Source organism: Beta vulgaris, chromosome 7 (genome assembly GCF_026745355.1).
Source record: "Beta vulgaris subsp. vulgaris cultivar EL10 chromosome 7, EL10.2, whole genome shotgun sequence".
Classification (NCBI taxonomy): Eukaryota; Viridiplantae; Streptophyta; class Magnoliopsida; order Caryophyllales; family Amaranthaceae; genus Beta; species Beta vulgaris.
Window position 1 is genome coordinate 57,280,468 of NC_079208.1, and position 22,650 is coordinate 57,303,117.

General features: G+C 37.1%; 1 protein-coding gene across 6 annotated transcripts; it reads left to right on the plus strand.

Annotated features, from left to right (window-relative positions):
* The first annotated feature begins 1,906 nt into the window (after positions 1-1,906).
* LOC104900024 (uncharacterized) lies at positions 1,907-18,880 on the plus strand. 6 transcript variants are annotated; one of them, XM_048647666.2, is made up of 9 exons: positions 1,907-2,189; positions 3,295-3,530; positions 3,626-3,841; positions 3,941-7,615; positions 7,701-7,879; positions 8,051-8,349; positions 12,708-12,856; positions 16,649-16,765; positions 18,637-18,880. In XM_048647666.2, the coding sequence occupies exons 2-6, from the start codon at positions 3,324-3,326 to the stop codon at positions 8,136-8,138; spliced, it is 4,365 nt and encodes a 1,454-aa protein (XP_048503623.1). In that variant the 5' UTR covers positions 1,907-2,189; positions 3,295-3,323; the 3' UTR covers positions 8,139-8,349; positions 12,708-12,856; positions 16,649-16,765; positions 18,637-18,880. The 6 variants fall into 6 exon arrangements, with proteins under 6 accessions (XP_048503623.1, XP_048503624.1, XP_048503622.1 ...); XM_048647667.2 differs by lacking the exon at positions 16,649-16,765 and having other exon boundaries at positions 3,292-3,530; XM_048647665.2 differs by lacking the exon at positions 16,649-16,765.
* The last annotated feature ends 3,770 nt before the right edge of the window (positions 18,881-22,650 follow it).

A 22,650-nucleotide genomic window follows, 5' to 3' on the forward strand; every position in this document is an offset into this window, starting at 1 on the left:
GCCAATAAATTTAAGTCAACAAAGTAATGTAATTTTTAAACAGTGACATCAGATAATTCTCACGTAAACGTAAAAAGGTTACAAATGAGAAACTATGGAGCTGAACCACCAAGGTCTTATAGATCATTGCACAACCTTCAAACAAATTAAACAAGATACAATGTTGTGATTCATAAGAATAACATGTCCTTCTTGTGTTGGTCCTTGATTGTTGATTGCACCTTGCTTAACTCCACCATCTAAGCATCGAGCCAAGGACACTTGTGGATGTAATTTTTCTTATATGATGATATAGAAATGAAGTTGAACTGGTATGCACTATTGAGATCATTGAATATTCTATGAAACTTGAAGGGTAATAAAAAAAATGAAAGAGTAAAATTGCCTCAACGAGGTAGGAAAGGCCCTATAATTACCCACTAGTTTTTTGAGTTAATAAAAATAGCTCGGTTAGCTTGCTATGAACCCCCAAAAAATGAGGAGCAACGTCAAAATATACGATTTTGAAAAGCATTTAGATGAAAGTTCAACAATAATCTAAAGCGAGGATTAACAGAAGTTAATCCCCAAGACCAAACAACAATTACCAATTATTCCTAACACCAAAATATCATTTCCTCGTCAACCACCTCGAATAACCTCCAAGAGACTACAATCAAAGAAGATAAAGTCCTACATTAAACCCCCTAATAACACTTCCTCCAAAACCCAAAAACCACTATTTGAAGGGGGAGATAACTCCATTAGCAAACACCCCGCATACAAAAAAATACCAAACGAAAAGAACAACTAACATTATGAAAAGGACAACTTCCAACATTTCAAGAACGAGACCAAATTGAAACTACCCACAGCAGCATAATACACGACAACATAGACATATTTGTTAATAACTTGAATCGCCCAAAATTTTACTTTTCAAGAAGTATAATAATGGTAACGAAATTTAACCCTCTTTTGTATGAAATTTTTTACTTATGAGTGCTTGGATAAATATGGATAAAGGGCTCTATCTCAAAGAAACTTCATAAACGTTGACACGTCATTATGCTGCATTCTATAACATATAAATACAACCTTTGTGAAATAAAAAAAATCACTAATACAATGAATTGCCTGTAGTAAGAATTACAAGTCAACCAAGGCGAAACAATAGCTCATCAAAATCATAAAGACATTTTATGTTTCAAACAACTTAAACATAACATATAAAAATAACCTACTGTATCATAAAGTGGAGGTAACATGACAAACTATGAGCATAATTCCCAGTTTCCCACCATAAGATCACACACATTATATACAGAAAATAACCTGTACAATTAACATTCGCAAAACAAAAGCCACAACCAAAACAAAACTAAATCAATTTACCCGATAAACACAACTTATAACAGATTTACGAAAAAACACCTAAAAAAAATCGCTCGAAACCAAAATCTAGCTACCCTCATTACATGGGCAACACATTACTATAGGATTCTACTACCTCAAAACAAACACCCAAAGTCCCAAACAAAAGAACCAAACAAAGATTGACTTAGTGGTAAAGGTTTGGCCTCATGACTTTAAGGTCATGGGATCAAATTTTACTAGGGGCTCTTTGAAAATGAGGTTTCCCTTACCATCCCTCTCCTCTCCAAAGAGTCTGACCTGCAAAACTTAATTGGTTGTACATGTGTGAGATGTCAGTTCAATAAGGTCCTTCATCTTTTTAACTTTTTTTTTTTTTTTTTTTTTTAAAAAAAAAGTCCCAAACCAAAGAAATGGGAAGTTAAGTTCACTTCACCCTACAAAGTTGTCATGGAAAAACCTAGCCCATACACTACAGTCTACATAAACACAACTCTTCAATAGCCCATATACCACGATGCGCCCATCTTAGAAAAAAACTAAAAACAGCACCAGTAAAAAAATAATTCGCGATTCGCAAACAACAAACATAAAGAAAAAAGAACGCACGAATCCACCTTCTCTTTCTCTCCTTCTGTTCTTCACTCTTCTCAAACCCTAGTTTTAAGCTTCATTGTATAGATGAAATTATGTCAAATTAGCTGTATTTTCGAAATTGTTTGAAGCTCAAATCAAACAATTCGATTTGGAACCTGGATTTCCAGGTTTAGAAGTTTGCTCTTCTTGAATTGAATTTTTTTTTTTGGTTCCGCAACATTAAGCTCCATACTTTTACAGTAAGATTCTTATCAATCTCCATTTCACGAGTTTTATCTTTCTTGAACTTGCTATTATTTACTTGCATGTCGATTTTGATTTTATTTCAATCTTTGATGTATTATATGGACTAGCATTGCATTTTTAGTTCTGAATTTGAAGAAATTTATACATTTGGTTTTCAATTTGTATCGTATGGAAAAATGTCAATACAACTTGAGTGCGAAACTTTGTGTTTAGTTATTGTAACATTTTTGATGTTTCTTTAATGTGATTACTTTTGCCTATGCTATTGAAGAATGTCCGTTACTTTATTTTGGGGTCTTTCTTTCGTAATTAGGAATTTGTAATGTTACTATGCTAAAAAAGAGAATGATGATGTTACTCAAATATCAAAATATAGTTGGATTGAGGTGTATGATCAGTGTTTGGTTTGTGTTCCCGCCGTTCCAAAATTTACTTTATGCTTGAGCTTGACATGGAACTGAATTGAGAGAGAGAGAGAGAGAGAGAGAGGATGTCAATGAGATGGAGAAACAAGATGAATGATATCTGAGTCATTTATTAGAACTTAAATACTCAATACCAAGTGGTGAAGTTCTTTTCGGGACATAGACACCCCGACTTTGTAAGTTTGAAGGGATTATTGGTCGTGGGCTTATCTTTTTATGCATGCTATTAAGGGGGAGCAAATTTATCAGGAGCTTTTGGCTGATTATTGTAATCCTTTTATTGTGTTTTTGATTGGCGACTCTGGCATTTAAACAAGGAGTAACATATTGTTAATAGTGAACTTATACAATTCTATCTCACAGAGTATGGCTATGTTACACATTTACATGCACTAGTTTGTTCTGTTTGTCCAATATAAAATGTGCAACATCATATACACGTGTATGAGATGATCTTACAATTCTGAACTCTATATGTGCAACAGTGGTAGCAGTATCTGGCCAAATGCGTTTTCCTTGCTTGTTTATGTTTCAATTGCAATCTTATTATAGTAGTTGGTGACATCACTTCAGATTCTGTTTCAGAGATAGAGTTCTTCTGTTTCGTGCTACCTTTATGTGTTTTCTAATTGCAGGCAATTACCTCAGATTTTTCCTTTCTGATGCATAGCAGGTATTATTGCGGAGTTTCTTAAGGTCAACATGGGTTTTGACAACGATTGCATTCTAAATATTCAATCACTTGCTGGAGAATACTTCTGTCCAGTTTGTCACCTTCTTGTCTACCCGAATGAGGCTTTGCAGGCACAGTGCACTCACCTTTACTGCAAGCCTTGCCTGACTTATGTTGTTAGCACAACACATGCTTGTCCCTATGATAACTACAGGGTGACTGAAGCGGATTGCAAGGTGCTAGGCCTTCCATTATATAAATGATACTTAGTTTCTGGCTGGTTGTATGCTGATTATGTTCTTATTTCGAATCTACCTTTTACATGTCACAGCCACTTTTGGAGTCAAATAAAGCATTGGCAGACACAATTGGGAACATACAAGTTCATTGCCTCTATTACAGGACGGGATGTGCGTGGCAAGGTTCTTTATCTGATTGCATATCTCATTGCTCATCATGTTCATATGGCGAGTCTCCAGTTCTATGCAACAGATGTGGAGTTCAGATTGTGCATCGTCAGGTGCAGGAACATGCACAAAACTGTCCTGTGAGTTGAGATGTATTTTCTTTTCTTTTTGTGCTGCATACTAATTGTCCCTACACCTGTTTTTTTGCTAATCTTTTTATCTGAACTACCTTAAATCAGGGTGTGCAATCTCAAGTACAACAACCAGGTACTGTCCAGGATAGCACATCTACAGCGGTAGCTGCTGCTGATCAAAGCCAGACTACTGCTCAGACAGGATTACCTGCTTCTCAAGCTCAAACATCTCAAGCTCAGACAGCTCAAGCTCAGATGGCTCAAGCTTCTGGTCCGCTTGTATCTGGTCAAGATGCTAACCAGGCAGCCAATTTAGCTGCCCAGCCACAAGCTGCACAAGCCACCATGCCTACTGCAGAACAGTGGTATCAGCAACAGCAACAGTACCAGCAGCAATACCAGCAATACTATCAGCAGTATCCTGGTTATGATCCTTACCAACAGCAGTATCAATACTATTACCAATATCAGCAAGGAGCTCAACAGTATCCACAGCAGCCTATGCAAGGTTATCCTCCTCAGGCTTATGGTCAAGCTCCCCAGGTTTCTGGTCAAGCTCAGACACAACCCCAACCTCAGGCTCAACAACAAGTGCAGCCTCATGCTCAGCCCCAGCTACAGCAGCAGCCCCAAGCTCAATCTCGAATTGCACAACCTCCACTGCAAATAAATGCACAATCAGCTGCCAATGCACAGCCCCAAGTTCAGTCAGTGGGTCAGACGCAACCTCAAATGCAGGCTCAGGGTCAAGTACCTCCATCTCAAGCCCCCCCATATAATCAATCTCAGCCATTACCCCAGGCTCAAACCTATTCTCAGCAACAGCCTGTAACTCAACAGCCGATGCAGGTGCCTCAGTATCAGCAACCTCATCCTCAGGGGCAGCAACCTCATGCCCAGTCTTATCCACCATCGCAAACCCAAACCCAGAACTACCCCTATCAACATACACAATCGCAAGTACAGCCACAGCCTCATGCACAACCAACTATGCAGGGGCCTGCTCACCCACCTCCTCAACAGAACCAGTCTATGAATCCTAGTGGCCAGCTTCAGACGCAGAATGCTGTTACCGGATACCAGTCGTATCCGCAGCCACAGTCGTATCCCCAGCCACAGCCTCATCCGCAAGCACAGATGGGAGCTGGGCATCCTATGCACGTTTCTGGTACCCAGCCACAGCCTCCATACCCTGCCCAAATGCAGCGGAAGTTCCCTTCACAACCTTCTCAGATGTATCCTCCTCAACCTTATTCTAACACGGCAAATCCACAGCAGCCATCTATGTCGTCTGCACAAGGTCAGGTTCCAAGTGGCCCTCCTGCACAGCAGGTGCCTGTTTATTCTCATTCTCAGCAGCCTGGATATCCATTTCAGCAACGTCCTGGTGTGCAGGTAGCACAGCAAACTGCACCTCAGCAGTATGGGCAACAACAGCTGTTCCCTGGGCAAGGTTCATTGACACAGTCACAGCCTCCTATAACAACTCAAGTCCATGGCCATGGTGCATCTCAAACGCTGCAGCAGTCTCAGCTAAATTATGGACCAGGGTATGGTGCTCAGCCTAATAGTGCTCAAAACTATGCAGCTAGACCAGTGGCTGCACAGGGAGCTGGATCCCAATCATACGCCCAGGCTCCTGGACTTTCTGGCGCAGGTCAAGTTAGGCCTCCGCAGTTGAATCAGACTTACCCCATGAGAACAGACAATCAGTTGTCTGCTGCCTCTGAACAGCAAGCTGGTCATCCGCAACAATCTTCTAGAGCAACAGGTGGTGAAAAGGCTCATGATCCGATGCTAGATAAAAGCAATGTTGATCAGAATGGTTCTAACAAGGAGGTTAGAGATTTCAGTGGGGCATCTGGTGCAGGGGTTCAGGGAAATGAAATGAAGATAAAATCAGAAAATTCCTTGGACGGTAGTGTGAATGGAAACCAGAGTAAGGTAACTACTGGCACAGGGTCTAAGCTATTGCAAAGTGATGCTCAAGAAGGCAAACCAAGGACAAAGGGAGATGCTTCTGAGGGTTTATTAGAACCTTCACCTGGTATTAATGTATCAAAAAATGGTCCCGAGGACCATAAAGATGTGCAAAAGAAGGCTGAAGTACCGGACATGAAGCATACAGCTAATAGTGCAGCAGGCGCATCTGCTACAGCTCCCCATTTACCTCAGTCACATATAGTCCCCCAGGTTCATGGTTCAAATTCATTTCCTGCCATTGACCATGGAAGAAACCAGCTGCAGCCAATGCAGTACGGGCCTTCATCTCACAGCAGACCTGGTGCTGGGTCTATGTCTCAATCAATGCCTCACCTAAACTCTCAGCAGCCTGCATTGGGTCATCCTCCTGGTCAATTAAGGCCACCAGGACCTGGGCAAGCTCCTGCAAGACCGCCTTTTAATGCAGCTGAAAATTCCCAGCCATCTTATCCTAAGCATCCTCCTGGTCATGAAAATGCACCTGGCAATGCTCCATCAGGAACTTTTGCTAGACCTGGTGATATGGGTTACTTTCAAGGTAATATGCCACCTTTCCAAGCTGGCCAACCTCAGAATCCTTCGGGGGAATCTTTTGTTGGACCCCCATTTGCTGCTCAAAGGCCTGGTGCATTTGATTCTCATGTTGGTGTAGGGGGGAGAGGACGTGCTGATATTGAGCAGCGCCCTCCATATCCAATGGAGAGTGAAAATTTTCAGGCTCAGAGGCCTGGTTATTTTGATGGTAGAAAACCTGAATCTCTTTCTCATGGATCAATGGAAAGAGTTCCTTATGGGCCTGGTCATCCTGGGAACCAGCCTGGGGCTATGAAATTTGGTGGTCCTTCAGCTCATGATTCTGTGTCTGCTCCTGGAATGAGGGACGAAAGGGGTAAGCCGTTCCCCGAGGAGCATTTGAAATCATTTCCTCACAGGAACTTTGAAGATGAATTTAGGAAATTTCCGAGACCCTCTCATTTTGAAGCTGGACCTTCATCAAAACATGGGACTCAGTTTCCCTCTTCTGGGCCACTTGATCATGATCCTACTACGTTCGGTGGAGATGGAATGTCGAGGCCCTTTGACAAGGCCCCACATGGATTTGATCGTGATTCTGGATTGAAAATAGATTCTGTTGCTGGTTACGGACCTTCAAGATTCTTGCCTCCATTGCATCATAATGATGCTGGTGAGAGGGGCCGACCGGCAGGTTTTCCTGATGATGACATGGGTAGAGGGGACTTTGGTCACCGTCCTGGTCCTGGATTTGGCCGGTCTCGGTTGGATGGTATGCCGCCTAGAAGTCCAGGTAGGGACTTCTCAGGCTTTCCATCCCGTACATTTGGAGCCTATGGGGATGTTGGTGGAAATGAATCACGACCTTTTGAAGGTTCTAGGCCCTATAATTTCCCAGCTGATCCATTTGGGAAACCAATGCATGAGAACAGGTTTCCGGTACCCCCTAACCACTTGCAAAGGGGTGAGCTTGATGTTCCTGGCAATTTGCGCCTGGGTGAGCATTTGGTCAGTGGTCCTCGTAATCCAGATATGCTGCCAGGTCATTTACGAAGAGAACATATGGGTCCTAGGAATTTGCATATGGGAGAAGCAACTGCTTTTGGTCCTTCTGGTGGTCTTCCACGGATGGGAGAACCCCCCCTGCCCGGGAATTTCCCACAGCACCTACCTTTTGGTGACTCCTTCGGAGGTGAGAAGGCAGGGCACCCTTTGATGGGAGAGCCAGGATTCAGGGGTAGCCCTGGTTTTCAGCGTTATGCACGTGAAGGTGGATTTTACCCAGTAAGAATTGTCTTTGTTCTAGATGATTGTCTCTTAGATTATATATTTCCTTTAAATATCTTATTTCTGTCCTGAACTTTTCCAGGAGGAGATGGATCCTTTTGATAACCCAAGGAAGCGAAAAGCTGGAAGCATTATGTGTCGCATTTGCAAAGTTGAGTGTGGAACTGTGGAAGGCTTGGACTTGCATTCACAATCAAGAGAGCACCAGAGAAAGGCTAGAGATATGGTCTTAAGCATCAAACAGCAGAATAAGAAGCAGAAGTAAGTCGCTATGGATGTCGTGTCTTAATTGTTTTGTACTATTATCTGAACTATCCTCAATCCGCTTCTGTTTGGTGGGGGGTTATGTAGTGGTAGGAGGTTGAGGGGTGAGGGGTGGAGGCTGCAGCTTTTGGTGTCAGGCATAATTTATTGATTTTCTTTGTTGCTTAGGATATCCAAAGATCAAGCAGCAGTTGACGGAAGAGATGGAGGCAGGCCAAAGAAGTCCAGCTTTCAGGGCCGCGGAAATAAGCGTTGATTGCTTGGTGGTCATTTTGGTTGACAAGCAAGCTAGTGGTGTTATAGCTGACAGACCGCAATTGTTCCTTCAATATTTTGCATTTAGTGAAATAGGTGATGCAGCTTTCTGTGTCTCTTTCTTTTGCTGGTTGGTTTATGCCAGTTTTGTCATTTCAGGTGGGCTGCTATGTTAGTGGAGATGGTATTTTGGGAATGAAGTTTCAGTGGCAGTTAAGTTACTTTGTTTGATTTTGTGCTTAAATCTTTTGGAGTTTGAGTATGTTCTGCTTGAATGCGTTCCTGCCTCCTTGTTTAATGTGGTAATCGCTCTGTCTTTACTGATAAAGTGTATATTCCTTCTGTGCAAGTATGTGGGATGTTGCTGCTTCTGTGACTATATTGGCACTTCTTCTATCTACAAAAGCTTGGTTATCCAAGCAGGTTCCCTCTTTTGCACAAGTCTTCTTTTCCCTTCCCCCCCACCCCCTCTCTTCTACGCTTGTTTTCCACCCAGTTTCCAATTTTTGTTGTCCATATCATCCGCCTCTTCCTCTTCTCGCTTCTTCAAATAAGATGGGTCGATTTTTGTTGTCCATATCATCCTCCTCTTCCTCCTCTCGCTTCTTCAAATAAGATGGGTGTACTGCAGCCTTCCAGACTCTCACAATCAGTTTTGTTTCTTGTGTTGTTGGAACACGAGTTATCAGTGTCAGATAGTGTGATCGCTTGTTTCTTGTGTTGCATACTTAACTCTCCACTCCCACTCAGAGGACCTGGGTTAATTGTTTTCCAATAAAAGGAGATCATGACAGTATTTATTATTGTTCCTATGTCCTAGAAACTTTTTCATTGGGTAGTTTGGAAAAAGAGTGCTTGCATATTTCAAGTAGAAAAAGGGATTAGGATGCATTTTGAAGGAGAGAGAACTGTTGGCATATGGCAGGGAATATTTGGGAGACATATTGCGGGTTTCGTGTCATCTCCACGTTTACATTTTGATGGATGTTCAGCTTTTCGTGGCTTGAGAATTAGTATATATATCCAAAGAGTTGAATTTATAGATTATGATGCCGCGGTATGCTCCCGAATGTTTTTTTGGTTATTGGATCAAGAGATAAGTGGTCTGCATCAAATATATGATTGATGCTTAATGTTGGTTTAGCTAAAAAAGGGTGACGTATTCCGTTAGTATGTGTGACTTAAATCCTGATATGATTCTCTACAATGGTTATTGAACATATTTGCTCAGGAAACAAGTTTGACTGTCATGGTTGATCTACTATAAACATCTCATAATTAATTTTTGATATTAAGAACTTACATGAGTCGATAGTGCGAGTAACTATCCAGTGATCTTCTGCGAAGATTAGTTCATAAATGGGAGACATATCAACCGGTTAATGCTTGAGCTTTATGGATTTTAAGAGTTCAACAAAGGTTTTGTTTCCTAGGGCAAGTAGACAAGTAGGTTTTTGGACCCAACGAAGGATTTCATGTTTGTTGTTGAGTGGGTTTACTTGGCTAGTGTTCTAGAAATAGTAGTTATAGCTATATTTTGGGTGGTAAAATGATTTTTTTGCCTCTTTTGCTGCAGTCCTATGAGTTTGTAGAGATTTTCTCCGCATGGTTTGTGGTATATGTTTTTGTGAACAATGGTAATTTGGGATGCAAGTTGCAATAGAAGGCTTAGAAGTTTGGATGCAAGCTGCAACTTGCAACAAAAAGTCAATGATGTCGTTTCAGGACATTACTATGGGAGGTTATTTTTGAACTGTTGAAGTTTTCGATTGCTTATTTATTTTCCCGCTATATTGTGGACGGATAATTTTAACTGAAACAGCTCTACAACAGGACTTTACAATGATATTTAATATTTCATGTGAGAATATTTCGCCCTGATCTTTGATGTAGGTCGTAATCATTTGACTTTAGCCTTTTTAGTTCAACTTCCATACAGATGTCCATTTCATCACTAGTGCTATTTAGAGCTTATGCTAGTCTATACTAGTTTAGCATTTAGGAATATGAATTTGGTCTCAAGTCTTAACTTCTGATGTGCGTTCTTGCTGAGCCCTGCATTCTTCCCTGGAATTTGTTATTGAATGCCTCAATGTGGCTGTTAGCATCGATCGAAGACTTGAACTTCGTGGGTAGCTGACTAGTTTATATATAAGCCAATATAGATATCATCATAGGTATTCCTGTTTGGGGTGACATAACAGTTTGTTCATGCAGTTCTATATGATAGTAGTCTTTTCTATGGGAGAGGGGTTGTTGTATAAGCTTGATTTTGGGTATTAACCTTTGAGCTGTCTCATCTACTTGTGGCTTTTTTGAAATGAGTATATACTCATCTAGCTCACATAGGTCTTTTAGGCCTTGTTTATTTTAGCAACTCGTATTAGGTATGGGGTGGGGTATCAAACCCATAGGTTGACACATAACCAAGTCCATTTGTAAAACCGAATTTGTGGTGGTCCTGGTGGCAGCATGTTTGGAGGTTGTAGGCTGTTTTTTTTTCTCAAATCTCAATTTTAGTGATGCGGTTTTGCTTAAACCTCTTTCCCTCCTTAAGTTTGAGGTATGGGTTTGTTTTATTCAAACCCATACCTGATTTGGGTGAACCAAAGTCCGCCTAGTGGCATTGGTCTTTGATGGTTGCATATGCTGTTAATGGTACATTTTTTTATATAAAGTTTCATGTACGCGTTAGCTGAAGTGTGTCGTGCTGTGTAGTTCAATGCAAGTTTGTGAATAGAAAGAGTTGGGACACACTTTATGCAAAATTAAATAAAACCAAGTCTGCTCTATCAGCATTGACGTGAGGCAGTTGAGGATACTAGTGTTTTACTGAAGGGAGTTGACCCTCTAAGACTCCTCATGATGCACAACATCAAGTAATTTTATCGTCACCTGGAGCATGGAAGTTGAGGTACTTCTAAAATGCGAGGAGATGGAAGTTGGAAAGCCTGCTAGGCTGAATCGAATTACAATTTAAAAGCCAGGATTTAAAAGTTATCTTTCCAACATAGTTGTGATATAGTCCATTAAAAACTGTGTGTCTCCAAGGGTTGTTTGGAGTTTCTCTGAAGGCTGAAGCTTTGGGTAATTGAAGTAGTATCATAACTCAGGATATATTTAAAAATTTGAATGATAAAGGCGCAGTTCTGGATTAAACATTTAAACCCTGTGTAGATTGATAAAGTAAAGTCAATTGGTAATAAGAAAAATGAGATTTGGAAGACTTTTCAATTTCAGAGGGTGAAAAATTTACTGAGCGTTTTGCCATTTTGTATAGCATGGCCTATAAGAGAGATGATTTTATTTTTAGACAATCTTATCTGAAATAATTTCTTTAGAGTTGTGTATAGAAAGAAAATAACATAATAAATTTCTTTATGCCGCTTGAAAATTTGTTTCCTCTACTAGAATCTTACAAGATATTCACTTTTTTTATCGAAACAATACTTATTACTTTTTACTTTATAAGTAGAAGAGATATATGTATTTTATTTTAACTAATACCGTAATACTCCATCTGTCTCTTTTGATTATTTCAGTTATTTTCAGGTCAAACTTAGTAAAATCTGACCACTAATTTTTCTAGTATACTTCCTGTGTTTTACAATAGATGCACTAACTTTGACCTTGTTTCTATACTAATATGTAACGGTAAATGTCATTCATCTAATCGTTGTGCTAATCTCAATGTGTATTTTCAAATATCAATTTTTTTGTTGTAATTTTTACAAATATATAATTAAGATATTGATGGTCAAAGTTGTGATTAGAAAACATGCATGATCATCTAACTGACACGTTTGCAAATGCACCACTTTGACCATTATATCTTTAATTATATACTAGTATTTAATAAAAATTATTAAATTTTTTTGATGTTTGAAAAATATACATCGAATAACATGGAGTCTTATTTGCTGTCTTAAAGAATTGGAGATATATTTTTCTTACTAAAAATAACTCGAGAAGTATCTCCTTCATTTGGAGCTTGAGTCCCAAGCTTACTATTTGACTGCTGAGAAACTCGTATTTCTGTTCCAGTGTAAATAACACGGATATATTGTGATTGCTGCTGTTATATATTATGTGGATCAGCGGATGATACCTAATCCCTAGTGTAGAGACGAGAAAAGAAAATTTGAAAAAAAACTGAAGTCAATGACGGGGTGGTATCCTATTAGCTGAAAGGTGTAGTCACATTGAGTGATAGTCATAGTGAGTGATTGCTATATCATGCAGTTGTTTTGCTGAAACGAAAAAGTTTAATTCCCTCCATTGATGATGTAAAGCATGGTAAATAAGTAGTGGAGTTTGAGTACTTTCAGGTTTTATTTAATTTTCAGTATTTGGAAAATAAAAGTTGTTTCAAATGGGATAGTGTTTTGTTTTTGAGTTTGCTGTATCTCTATGAGATGCTTTTATTTTTGTTAATGCGGTATCTTTTGTTATCAATTCTAATTGTCTGCTGTTAGTATTAGGTTTGATGATCCCATTGTAGCATTTTACATTTTTTGAGGCCAGTGCTAAAGTTAATTATTCTTTCTGGCTTAATTTTTTCCTACCATAGATGTATTCCACTGAACCCGTCTTTTTCGGCGTTGCTGACAAGGAAAAGGCTGAAAAGCAGAAAGGTTTAACTTGCAGTCTTCTTTAGAGTGGTAAGACATGGAAAAGGCTGAAAAGCAGAATGGTTTACCTTGCAGTCGCCTTAGAGTGGTAAGATCATGTCCAAACCACAGGTTTATATGGGAAAATTCCTACTTATTATGTCAAACATTGTTATTTGCTGTTTTAAGTAAGTTTTTAGTTAATTTTCTTATAGCCTTTAATTATGTTAGATTTTCCAAATTATAGGGTAGCCAAAACTTAAGATATTCAGTTAGTGTTTAACAACATCGAGTTTTGCCTTTTGGCATTCTATTCAGGTTTTACATTAATACGTTTGATTGTCAGTGGGACCATAACACAAGGAGGTGTTTAATGGTCATACCTTGGGTTGTTTATTAGTTTATGTTCTATGATTAACATTTATACTTTGGAATCTTAGTATGGTGATCTGAGTTCATGATTTGCCTGTATAGGAGTATTATGATTGTTGTCAGGGTAGCTTAAGGGCAATCATGACTCAGGATCTGAAATGGTGCTGTTGATAGTGAACGCGAAATCGGTTTTTGTAGTGCTATTAGATAAATGTAGTGTGAGATGAGTACATGGCTGATATCAATATCCTTTTTTTAGGGGTTGGGCACAGAGGATGGTTTTGGCATGGTGCCTATGCACTCGAAAGTCGAAACTTCATACTGTCTAAATGTACAGTAATTGAGAGTTTAGACATCCTTTTAGACATTTAAAGTTGTTAATTTAGGCTTATCTTTATTGACTACTCGCTAAAGAATTGTCAGTGTTCATGATTTATAACTACACCCAGTTAAGTTGTATTTATTTTGCAAGAGCATGTGGCTTTTTGGTCCATTAGGTGCACTAATAACACTGTACCAAGCTGAGGCAGGCTTTGTAGAAAGCTTGGAGTCCCTGATAGGTCTGATAACAGCACTGTTTATTGGTAGTTTGCGCTTTAGCACTTGAACCTAAGTGGATCTTTTGGTATTGGGGAAATGGGAAAAAAATAGTATTTATTGCAGCAAGAACACCTTGACAGAGTTTGCCACAGGTTGGTGTCTGGGGAGGTCAAGATATATGTAATATCTGAAAGACTTAGATGGAGATTGCATAGAGAGATGGTAACTATGATAAAATTAATCGATGATATACAAATAATAGTGAGCTATATATGAATCCATCTCAGTTAAGGATTTGATGAAGTTGAATCATATTGATAGTCTATGTAGTTGTAAAATATGCTTATGGATGTTTCAAAGGTGGTTGAAGAGTATAGGGAAAAGAGAAGTTATTGAACTTGCACAGAAGCTGCACAATTAGCATTTTAGCAGAAAAAATCTTTGAATTTGCTAATCTATTTATTGTATACATCCTCCGTTCTTTTTTTATTGCAACATTTTTCTTATTTGGAAGTTTAATATTAATTGCAACATTATTAAATTTTGACTATGTTTTCTTTTTATATCTCTCCTTATCACATGGGTTCCTTTTTTCATCTCACTATCTCTCTCCTTATCACATGGGTTCCTTTTTTCATCTCACTATCTCTCTCATCTCCTTGAAAAATGTGGAACCCCTATATGTTGCAATTATTAAAGAACGGAGGAAGTATGATTTATCTCCAATTATTGGAGTAAGATATAGCTGAACACAAGATTTCTATTGTCATAGCAGCACCTAGATGCATAGAGTTTCTCTTCTGAGATAAATGCTGTGATTTTATAGTTTTGACTAGTAATTTGACAAGTTAATGTGGGTGGAGGTAGTACAGAACAGGATGCTGGTCCTGCTGATAATTAAATGGCTATTGATGTGTGGTATTTCTTATTCCTGCAGTTCTCCAATGATTAATTATTGCTGATAATTAAATGGTTGATATGGATTTGCTCCAAATTGTAAAATTTAGGATACTTCGTGAGTTCGTGTGGTGGGGATTTTAGCTTCTTATTCCTGCTGCTGTTCCCCTTGTTCCATTTTCTTATCCGTTGTTTTTTGTTCTTTCTTGTCTAACAAGATTTCTCAGGAATCATACGATCTTAAATAAGCTACTAAATACAAGTATACAACTACATGTGTAAGTCGTGAACTAGGTTGTCAGGATCGAGATCCTGCCTTGGATTGATAGGGGGGTTATGGTTATCAGTCATCCTACTATACAATGACAATAATTTGGTATGTAGGGCTTATGTCAAAGGTGGTCAAAATTAAGACTTTGGTTATGATCGATTTTAAGTTGTAATTGATAGAATGATACAATATCTTAAATTTTGTAATTTCATAATCAATTACTATAAGAACATTTAAGGAAAAACATGAATGATTTATCATCTCTAAGTATCTTTCCGTGATGTAATCGTAAGATCGTAGAATTACATAAAGATCCTAGAACCCTAAAAGTTTCATCCAAGTAGGATCATAAGATCCTACTACCTCTGTTCTATAATATAGTGCTTGTTTATCTCACCTGAGGGCCAAACTTTAAAATCTTTGACCAAAGATCCTCATTAATATATGCAAAAAACATACTCATGTAGGAGCTTGTTAGGTTTGCCTCAATGTGTACTTTCATAATATCAACTTTTTATATTTTTTATTAATATGTAATTGAAGATGTTGAAGTTCAAAACCATGCAAAAAGGAAACAAGCACTATGTTATGAGACGGAGGGAGTATCAAAGATCTAAACTAAAACCATAATTTTGGATCGTAGAATGGCAAGTCTGGATCGGTATTTTAACAACCATCATGTTGAATTTCATGTGGTGGCTAATGAAGATCTTATCAATTCATATATCATGAGACTTTTCTTTTTGAACAAATTGCCAGAATTTTATTGATCTATCTTCCCCGAGTTGATATACCAAGTAATGGTGGTGATATTCATTCTATATTTGTCAAGTTAAGTTGCTTTTAGTCTAGACACAATGTGAATCCTTTGGTAATGCTTGTTCTAGCTCTGATTTGTGTTCTTATTTTCATTCATATCTGATATTCTCTCATAGAATTGTCAGGTATTCAACTCATGCGCAGATAATAGGTAAATTATCAAGTAAAGTAGCAAACCCACTGGGTTTTGAGAGTTTAGGCTGTTTGTTCTTGGAGAACTATAGGATGAATTGCCTCATGATGCGATAGCTTTGTTTGATACCCCATTACTCCCTCAATAAACTGCACAAAGACTAGGAATGGTGGAAAGAGAAAGAAAAAGAACTGACGGGATGTGATGGAGAGAAAATAGAAGTTAGGTTTCCTGAACTTTAAAGTTCTTTTGAATTACAAGTGTGAAGTTTTTTCGGGATATCCCAGAAAGGAAAATGTAAGTGTATTAGATGAAGGGATGACAATAGTAGGCTATTTGTGTAAATGCAAAGTTTTCCTTAGCGGTCTTGCTATAGTGCTTGCTGATATACAGATTCAAAACTGACAGGGCCAAACTCTGAGAGACGGGATCATACATTCTCTGTTGTTGGATTGTGGTACTGATAATATTTACTTGCTGGTTATGATCATCAAATCTAATTTGTGACCACGGGGGATTGTTGAATTTGGTGATGACCTCTATGTTCTGACTCTTAGTTTGTATTTGGTATTTTTTTAAGTTTTCGTATTATCTTCAGATGGAGTTAAGGACTTAAATGTCAGCTTGGCATTTTGATTACCACTAGGAAAAACGAAATGCAGGCTAAGAAAGCTGAAGTGGTCTTAAATGTCAGTTTTGAAACAGACATATACACTTCCTGTGTCTATTACTATATTGCCTCCATAATGGAACTACTGCGCTGTAGAACTGTTGTGTTCAACACTTGTGAATTGATCCTACATTCATGCTCCTTGTCCCCCCAAGTTTTACTATTTTAGAAACTGATTGTAACTTTATCACTGGCCTAGACAAGGAGGTGCAGGATGATGCTTCGTTCTGTTAAAGATTTGTGCGTATCTCCATAAACTGATGTGGATGCAGCTTCGAACCCCCTTTGTTTTTAGGTGATGAGAGTTTCTTAAGAGGTATCTCACTGAAGTCTGCCATGTTTTGTATCTTTGTTACTTGTCAAATCTCTGAAGCTATGCTTGTTTCATATGGTGCTTCATTTAGTTTGAAAAAACACCCTGAAAGTATTTCATCTTCTTGAGGACAAGTTTCTGTTATCACTTATTAGCTGGTAGTTCCTTCCTTAGGGATCATATTACTCATAGATGACCATGGAAGAGAAGAAAAAGGGTTCCTTTACATATGATTTAGATTAACTAGCTGATACTATCCAGGGGTGTTTGATTTCATGGATGTTGATTGATATAAGTATATCAGTAGCTATAAGTGGCGCTGTTCTAGCGGTTTAATTTGACATGAACTTTCAACTTTTGTAGACTGAAGATTTCTTGTCCATAAACTTGAATCCAGTTATTCTTGTTTGAGCTAGATCAGAAATGCAGTTGAAGTTATGCTGCTGTCTGGAGTTGTTTATGGGCTGTGGTGATTTTCGCTTGCTAAAACATTAGTTCTTTCTGCGTTAGCTCCTTATTACATACTTTGAGATATTTTGCTTGTTTTTTACATATTATGTTTCTACTAGCATTAATGCTAAACAGCTATCTGGTGACTGAAGAAATCCATAAATGCTCATAATGTTTGATTACCATAATTGGTGGTAGTGGACTAGTCGTAATGCATTTTAGTGTATGTAAAGGAATTTCCATGTCCATATCCATGATAATAATGCTACTTATCCCAAAACATCTATTTCCTTTCTAAAATTTCATTACCAGAAGTATGTGGTATTGGATAGTGATGGAAATTATGAAGAAAAGCGCATACTTTGAGATGAAGTTTTATCACTATGGATATTGACATAAGATATTCGTACAAAGCTTCTCTAAAATTCATCACGGCTGCAACCATTTATTACCGCCTACCTAGGCCGTGAGGATTTCAGGTTACATACTCTTCACCAAAACTTATCTCATTAAACTTATTAGACCTGTTTGCACCTGTTCAACTCTGATTTTTCCTTTTACACCAGATGAACCCATAAAATTACCCGTGTAAGGTGAAGAAAACACACCCTTTGCTTATCCTTGAGATTAAGTCTGACATTTCCATCGGGGGAAAGAGGATGGTTGATTAAATATTGAATTCAATTTTAGCTACACTGAAGTGTTTGCTTATAGAATATGTATTCATGAGCCCATGTATGTACTGTGATTTTGATTTTTTAGGTCGTATTTGACCGAGAACATGTCTAACAGTTAGGAAACGAAAAACGTTTTGTTGGGGAAGGTAGGGTCTGGAGTTCTCTTCCTTTTGGTTTTGTTGGTATAGGCTTGATGCTGTTTTCTAGCAGAAACAATACACCAGCATATTAATCACCTTATGCAAGTAGGTTATCCATCGCTCCTGTTTTTTTTTTTTAGTTTGTCGTTTGGTTGTAGTTGTAGTGTTGAGATACGAAAGATAACGAAGTAGAGGGGAGAAATATGGTGTGGGCGGGTGTGGGCGGGTGTGGGGGGGGGGGGTCCTGCTGCTTTATGGACTGAACTGTAATGCAGAGACACGGAGTCATTGGTCAATACTCAATAATGATTGTGAGTTTTGTTCTCTTTTGCTCAGATCTTTCTTGCCCCTTACAGTTTTGCCCGTTTTCCATTCCGTACTTCTACATTTTTTTCCAAAAAAAAATGTTCAATGTGGATAACCAGATTTCTGAATTTCACTTTCTAAATGACTGTCATTTAATAAATTTATGTTCTTCAAGACTGCTAAGAAGCTTGCTGTTGAGTGTCGAGTATTTGACAATTCCCATCATTTGTCCTAGACGTTTGGTCATGCTAACACTGACAGCTATATTACAGTGTGATTATCTGTGTATTTTTTTTGCTAGGTGTAAACACTTGAAACCCAGCACTTCTTTCTGGAGAGGAGCTTGACTATTTTCCCTCTTGGTTTCTCAAACTCCAGCATTTCTAATCTTACTTGCAGATTGCTACACTCTCATTTTCCTCATTCTATTTCTTGAATTATTTTTTTCTGCATTTTGTTAGTATTCTATAAAGTGTGTTCTTTGATGTGAATATTTCGTGATGATTTCTGTGCTTTATGATAGATATGTATAGATCTTTGGCTAATTCTATCAGTACATTACTGACCATGTCAGTGAATTCAAATTTCTGCTAGTACAATTTTTCTATTAAGAAAACCGACCTAATCTAGAAGTGGTCTCCCCGTGGTTCATTCCGATAGGTGTAGGGGTAGAATTGTCATTTTTTTGTGACTTAAATGCAACCGGAATATGTCGAAGTGTAAGTGCATGAGTGGAGAATGCTAGTAGTGGGGAAAAGGACATAGTTGGATACATTTGTTAGTTGTTTTGATTGTGAGTACTTAGTAGAGGAGAGATGGACACAGTTGGAGTTAGTATGTTGGATGTTGTGGTTATGGGGGCACTTATTAGGGATTGGTACATCATATTTTGATACCAAATTCTTCTGATTTTGTTACGATTGTCTCCCGACTTTTGTGCCAAGTACAGAAGAATTTGTAACATCATATTTTGGTACCAATTTCTTCTGAATTGGTACTTCAGATATCAATTGGTAAACTTACACTTCTGACTTTGGTAGCAAGTACAGAATAATTTGGTACCAAAGGGTGTCTGTTTGGCTTCAAGGGTATCGAAGTATGGCTTGTAGGGCACCATACTATGGTTTCGAGGTAACTTCTGTATCAATTCAATGTTTAGAAAAGGGTATACTAGAGAGTACTTGCTCTAAAGATTGTGCGGACAATCCTAGAGAGAAAGAAGGGTACTCTTGGATTGTTGTATTATCTTTAGAGCAAATGGTTCTAAGTCGTCCATCTAATGGTTGGGAGAATTTAATAGGTTAACCTAAGATCACATATTCTTATGTAATGCGGCAGCAACCTAAGTGAGAAAGAAGGCCAATACTACTCATATCTATACTTCAATTGTTGCCACATTACCTAAAAAGTTTATGATTCTAGTACTTTGAGCATTAGAACTTGCTAGATGTCTCAAGAGCACATGCTCTCATAACATGTGACAAACACTACAAAGGAGAAGGAAAGGATTCTCTTGGTATTGTTTTTCGGTTGTCACTTTTTCTGAAAGTTTCTAATTTACAATGTACTCTCATTTAATGCGACAGCAATTCAGGACAAATAAATGGATTAATCCTAATGTTTATTTACTTCGAGTTGTTGTCACGTTATTTGAGAGTACATATAATTTAGTAGGTGTATGAATTAATGTGAATTTGAGCACTTACTAGGTATACTTTGATACTGATGAGGTGATCAGAATCTAAGAAAGGAGAAAAAAAAGGTTTACTCTTAATACCTGATCTGGGATTGCTGTTGAATATTGAGACTATATGTGAATTACTTTGCTTTTTAGAGAACCTTTAGGTGTACTCGAGAGCCTATCATTTATGTGAGAGTAGTTGAGTCTACTTGTACATAAAGAATACTTGATATTGTTTGGTCCAATGTTGTAAGTTTGTATTTCATAACCATGAGGTTGTGCGATTAAGCCCTATTGAGCCGCTTTTGGGGGTGGCCGTGCTTGTTTACTTGGGCTTGGTTAAACTGTGTTGGTTTGTTGGACGTTAGGACATTTCTTTCCTTAGAAATAAAAAGTAAATACGCACCTCAGAAGTATATGTTAAAAAAGTTCGCTCTCAATACTATCTTTTTATTGAAATGGATATCATTACTACTCTCAAGGGCACTTAATATATAGTTGGATAAATGTATAATATTTTGTGTACTTGAGTTATCCTGATTAATATAAAAAATGCAAATAGTGCATATATTGGTGGCATTTTATGTAATTTTGGGAAAAAACTAATTGGAGTTTTGGATGTTCCCCTTTAGTTTTTGGAGGGGTTTCAAAATGTTATTTGCGCAAAATTAACAAAAAATGTCACTGAGATATGTATTATTTGTATCTATTTTATAAAGATAGGACAATCTCATAGTGCATAGCTGAGGTTAGCAATAACACAAATGAAAGAGTATATGGTCTCAGGTGCATGGTGCACCTAACAAATTAGGTTTTTTTGGCTCAAAACATTAGCATGTGAAAGGTTGTTATATGACTGGACTACATATCATAATTTTGCTTACTTCAGTTTTTCGGATTAATATTCTTAAGAATATCCAACCAAATAACATATAGTGATATCTAGACAGTTTAGAGAAAAGTCACAGTATTCTATCTCTAAGTCCCGTTCTTTTGAACTTATTTTTAGTTCAATTCAGTTTATCTCTGCAGTTCAATTTTTCTCAATTCAAAATGGGGTCTATGGTATATTATTTCATTCTTGATATAATTATATGAATTGATTTGAAATATAATGCAAGTTAATGATTCCCATAGCTATTGCTTAGTTAAGCTCCACATGTATAATAGAAAGCTTCTATAGTATGCTTCTCAAACTTCACCAGTTCTGATAATGCTTGAGCTGAAATTGATCTGATGCGTTCCAAAAGCTATTATGAAACTGTTGATTGAATCTTATTATTATGGTCTGAGTCAACCGAAATCGAGTTAAATAATGGATCACTTGGATATGACCTAGTTTGACACTAATTAGACTTGTTGATCCTTTTTATATTCGACTGATACTCTATTATTGGCAAATTATTAGCCCATCTTGTTTATTTTTGTACATGTGGTTCTCTTATTACGCCTTTTGACTCACTAGACTAGTACACCCTCTGTATTTTTTTATCTTTCCTACTTTGACTTTGCACGTTTGCCAATGCACTTATTCTACGTTAAATATCTTTCATTACATATTAGTAAAAATTATAATAATTGAATATTAATAAAGTACTCATTGAGATGAATCAAACAAGACCCCACATGACTATATTTTTTCTTATATATTGAGAAAAATCTAAAAGATTCTCTCTAATTGTGAATAGTGTCAAGATTCTAAGTGAGAAAGATAAAAAAATATAGAGGGAGTAACTTTTAATATGTTTTTTTTTTAATTTTAAGAAGTTTTGTAATAATAATTATAAATTTATAGAGTTTATCTGTTGTTGACCTTTTATTGCTAATCTCTTTATATACCATTTGGTTTTTTTTTATTATTACATTGAGTTTTGCACATATCTTAGAAAATGTTACTTTTAAGATTTTTGGAGGATACTTTTTAACTCATTTAATATTACAAAATATAAAAATTATTAAAAGAGACGGTTTAATTTTAATATGAAAGTAGACCTAGTTACTAAATGAATTAAACTAGTCACCGAAAGAAATTAAGCTAGTAACTATCGGGCTTATTCTCTTTTTAATATTGGACTTATCCATTGCCTAATTTTAATATAAAAGTAGGCGGTCTCTTACAAGACAAACTCTACAAAATAAGAAGGCAGAGTGAGAAAAGAGTACTTTAATTTTTTTTGAAAAAAAAAAGTATGGTGGGACAAGTGCTCTAAATAAGGAAAGGTTATATAATATTATTTTTCATTAAATAAGTTAAAAAATACTATCCAGAAAACATAAAAATGATATTGCTTAAATTGTTGTGTATTATGTACTCTTTTCGTTTCATTTAACCTACACACTTTGACATTTTTACACTATTCACAACTTTTTACTTTGACAATAATTTGTGATTTATACGCGGATGAAAATATAGTCATGTGGGATTTTGTTAGATTCAACGTAACATGTATTTTATTAATATGTACTTTTTATAATTTTTACAAATACAAAATTAAAAATATATGTCCTCAAAGTTTTGCATTGACATACGTGAAATTTATAAGTACATAGATTAAAATGAAACGGATAGAGTATAACAATTTAGCAATTTAGAAAAACGGAAGGGGTAGTATAATTTTTTAACTTATTTAATAC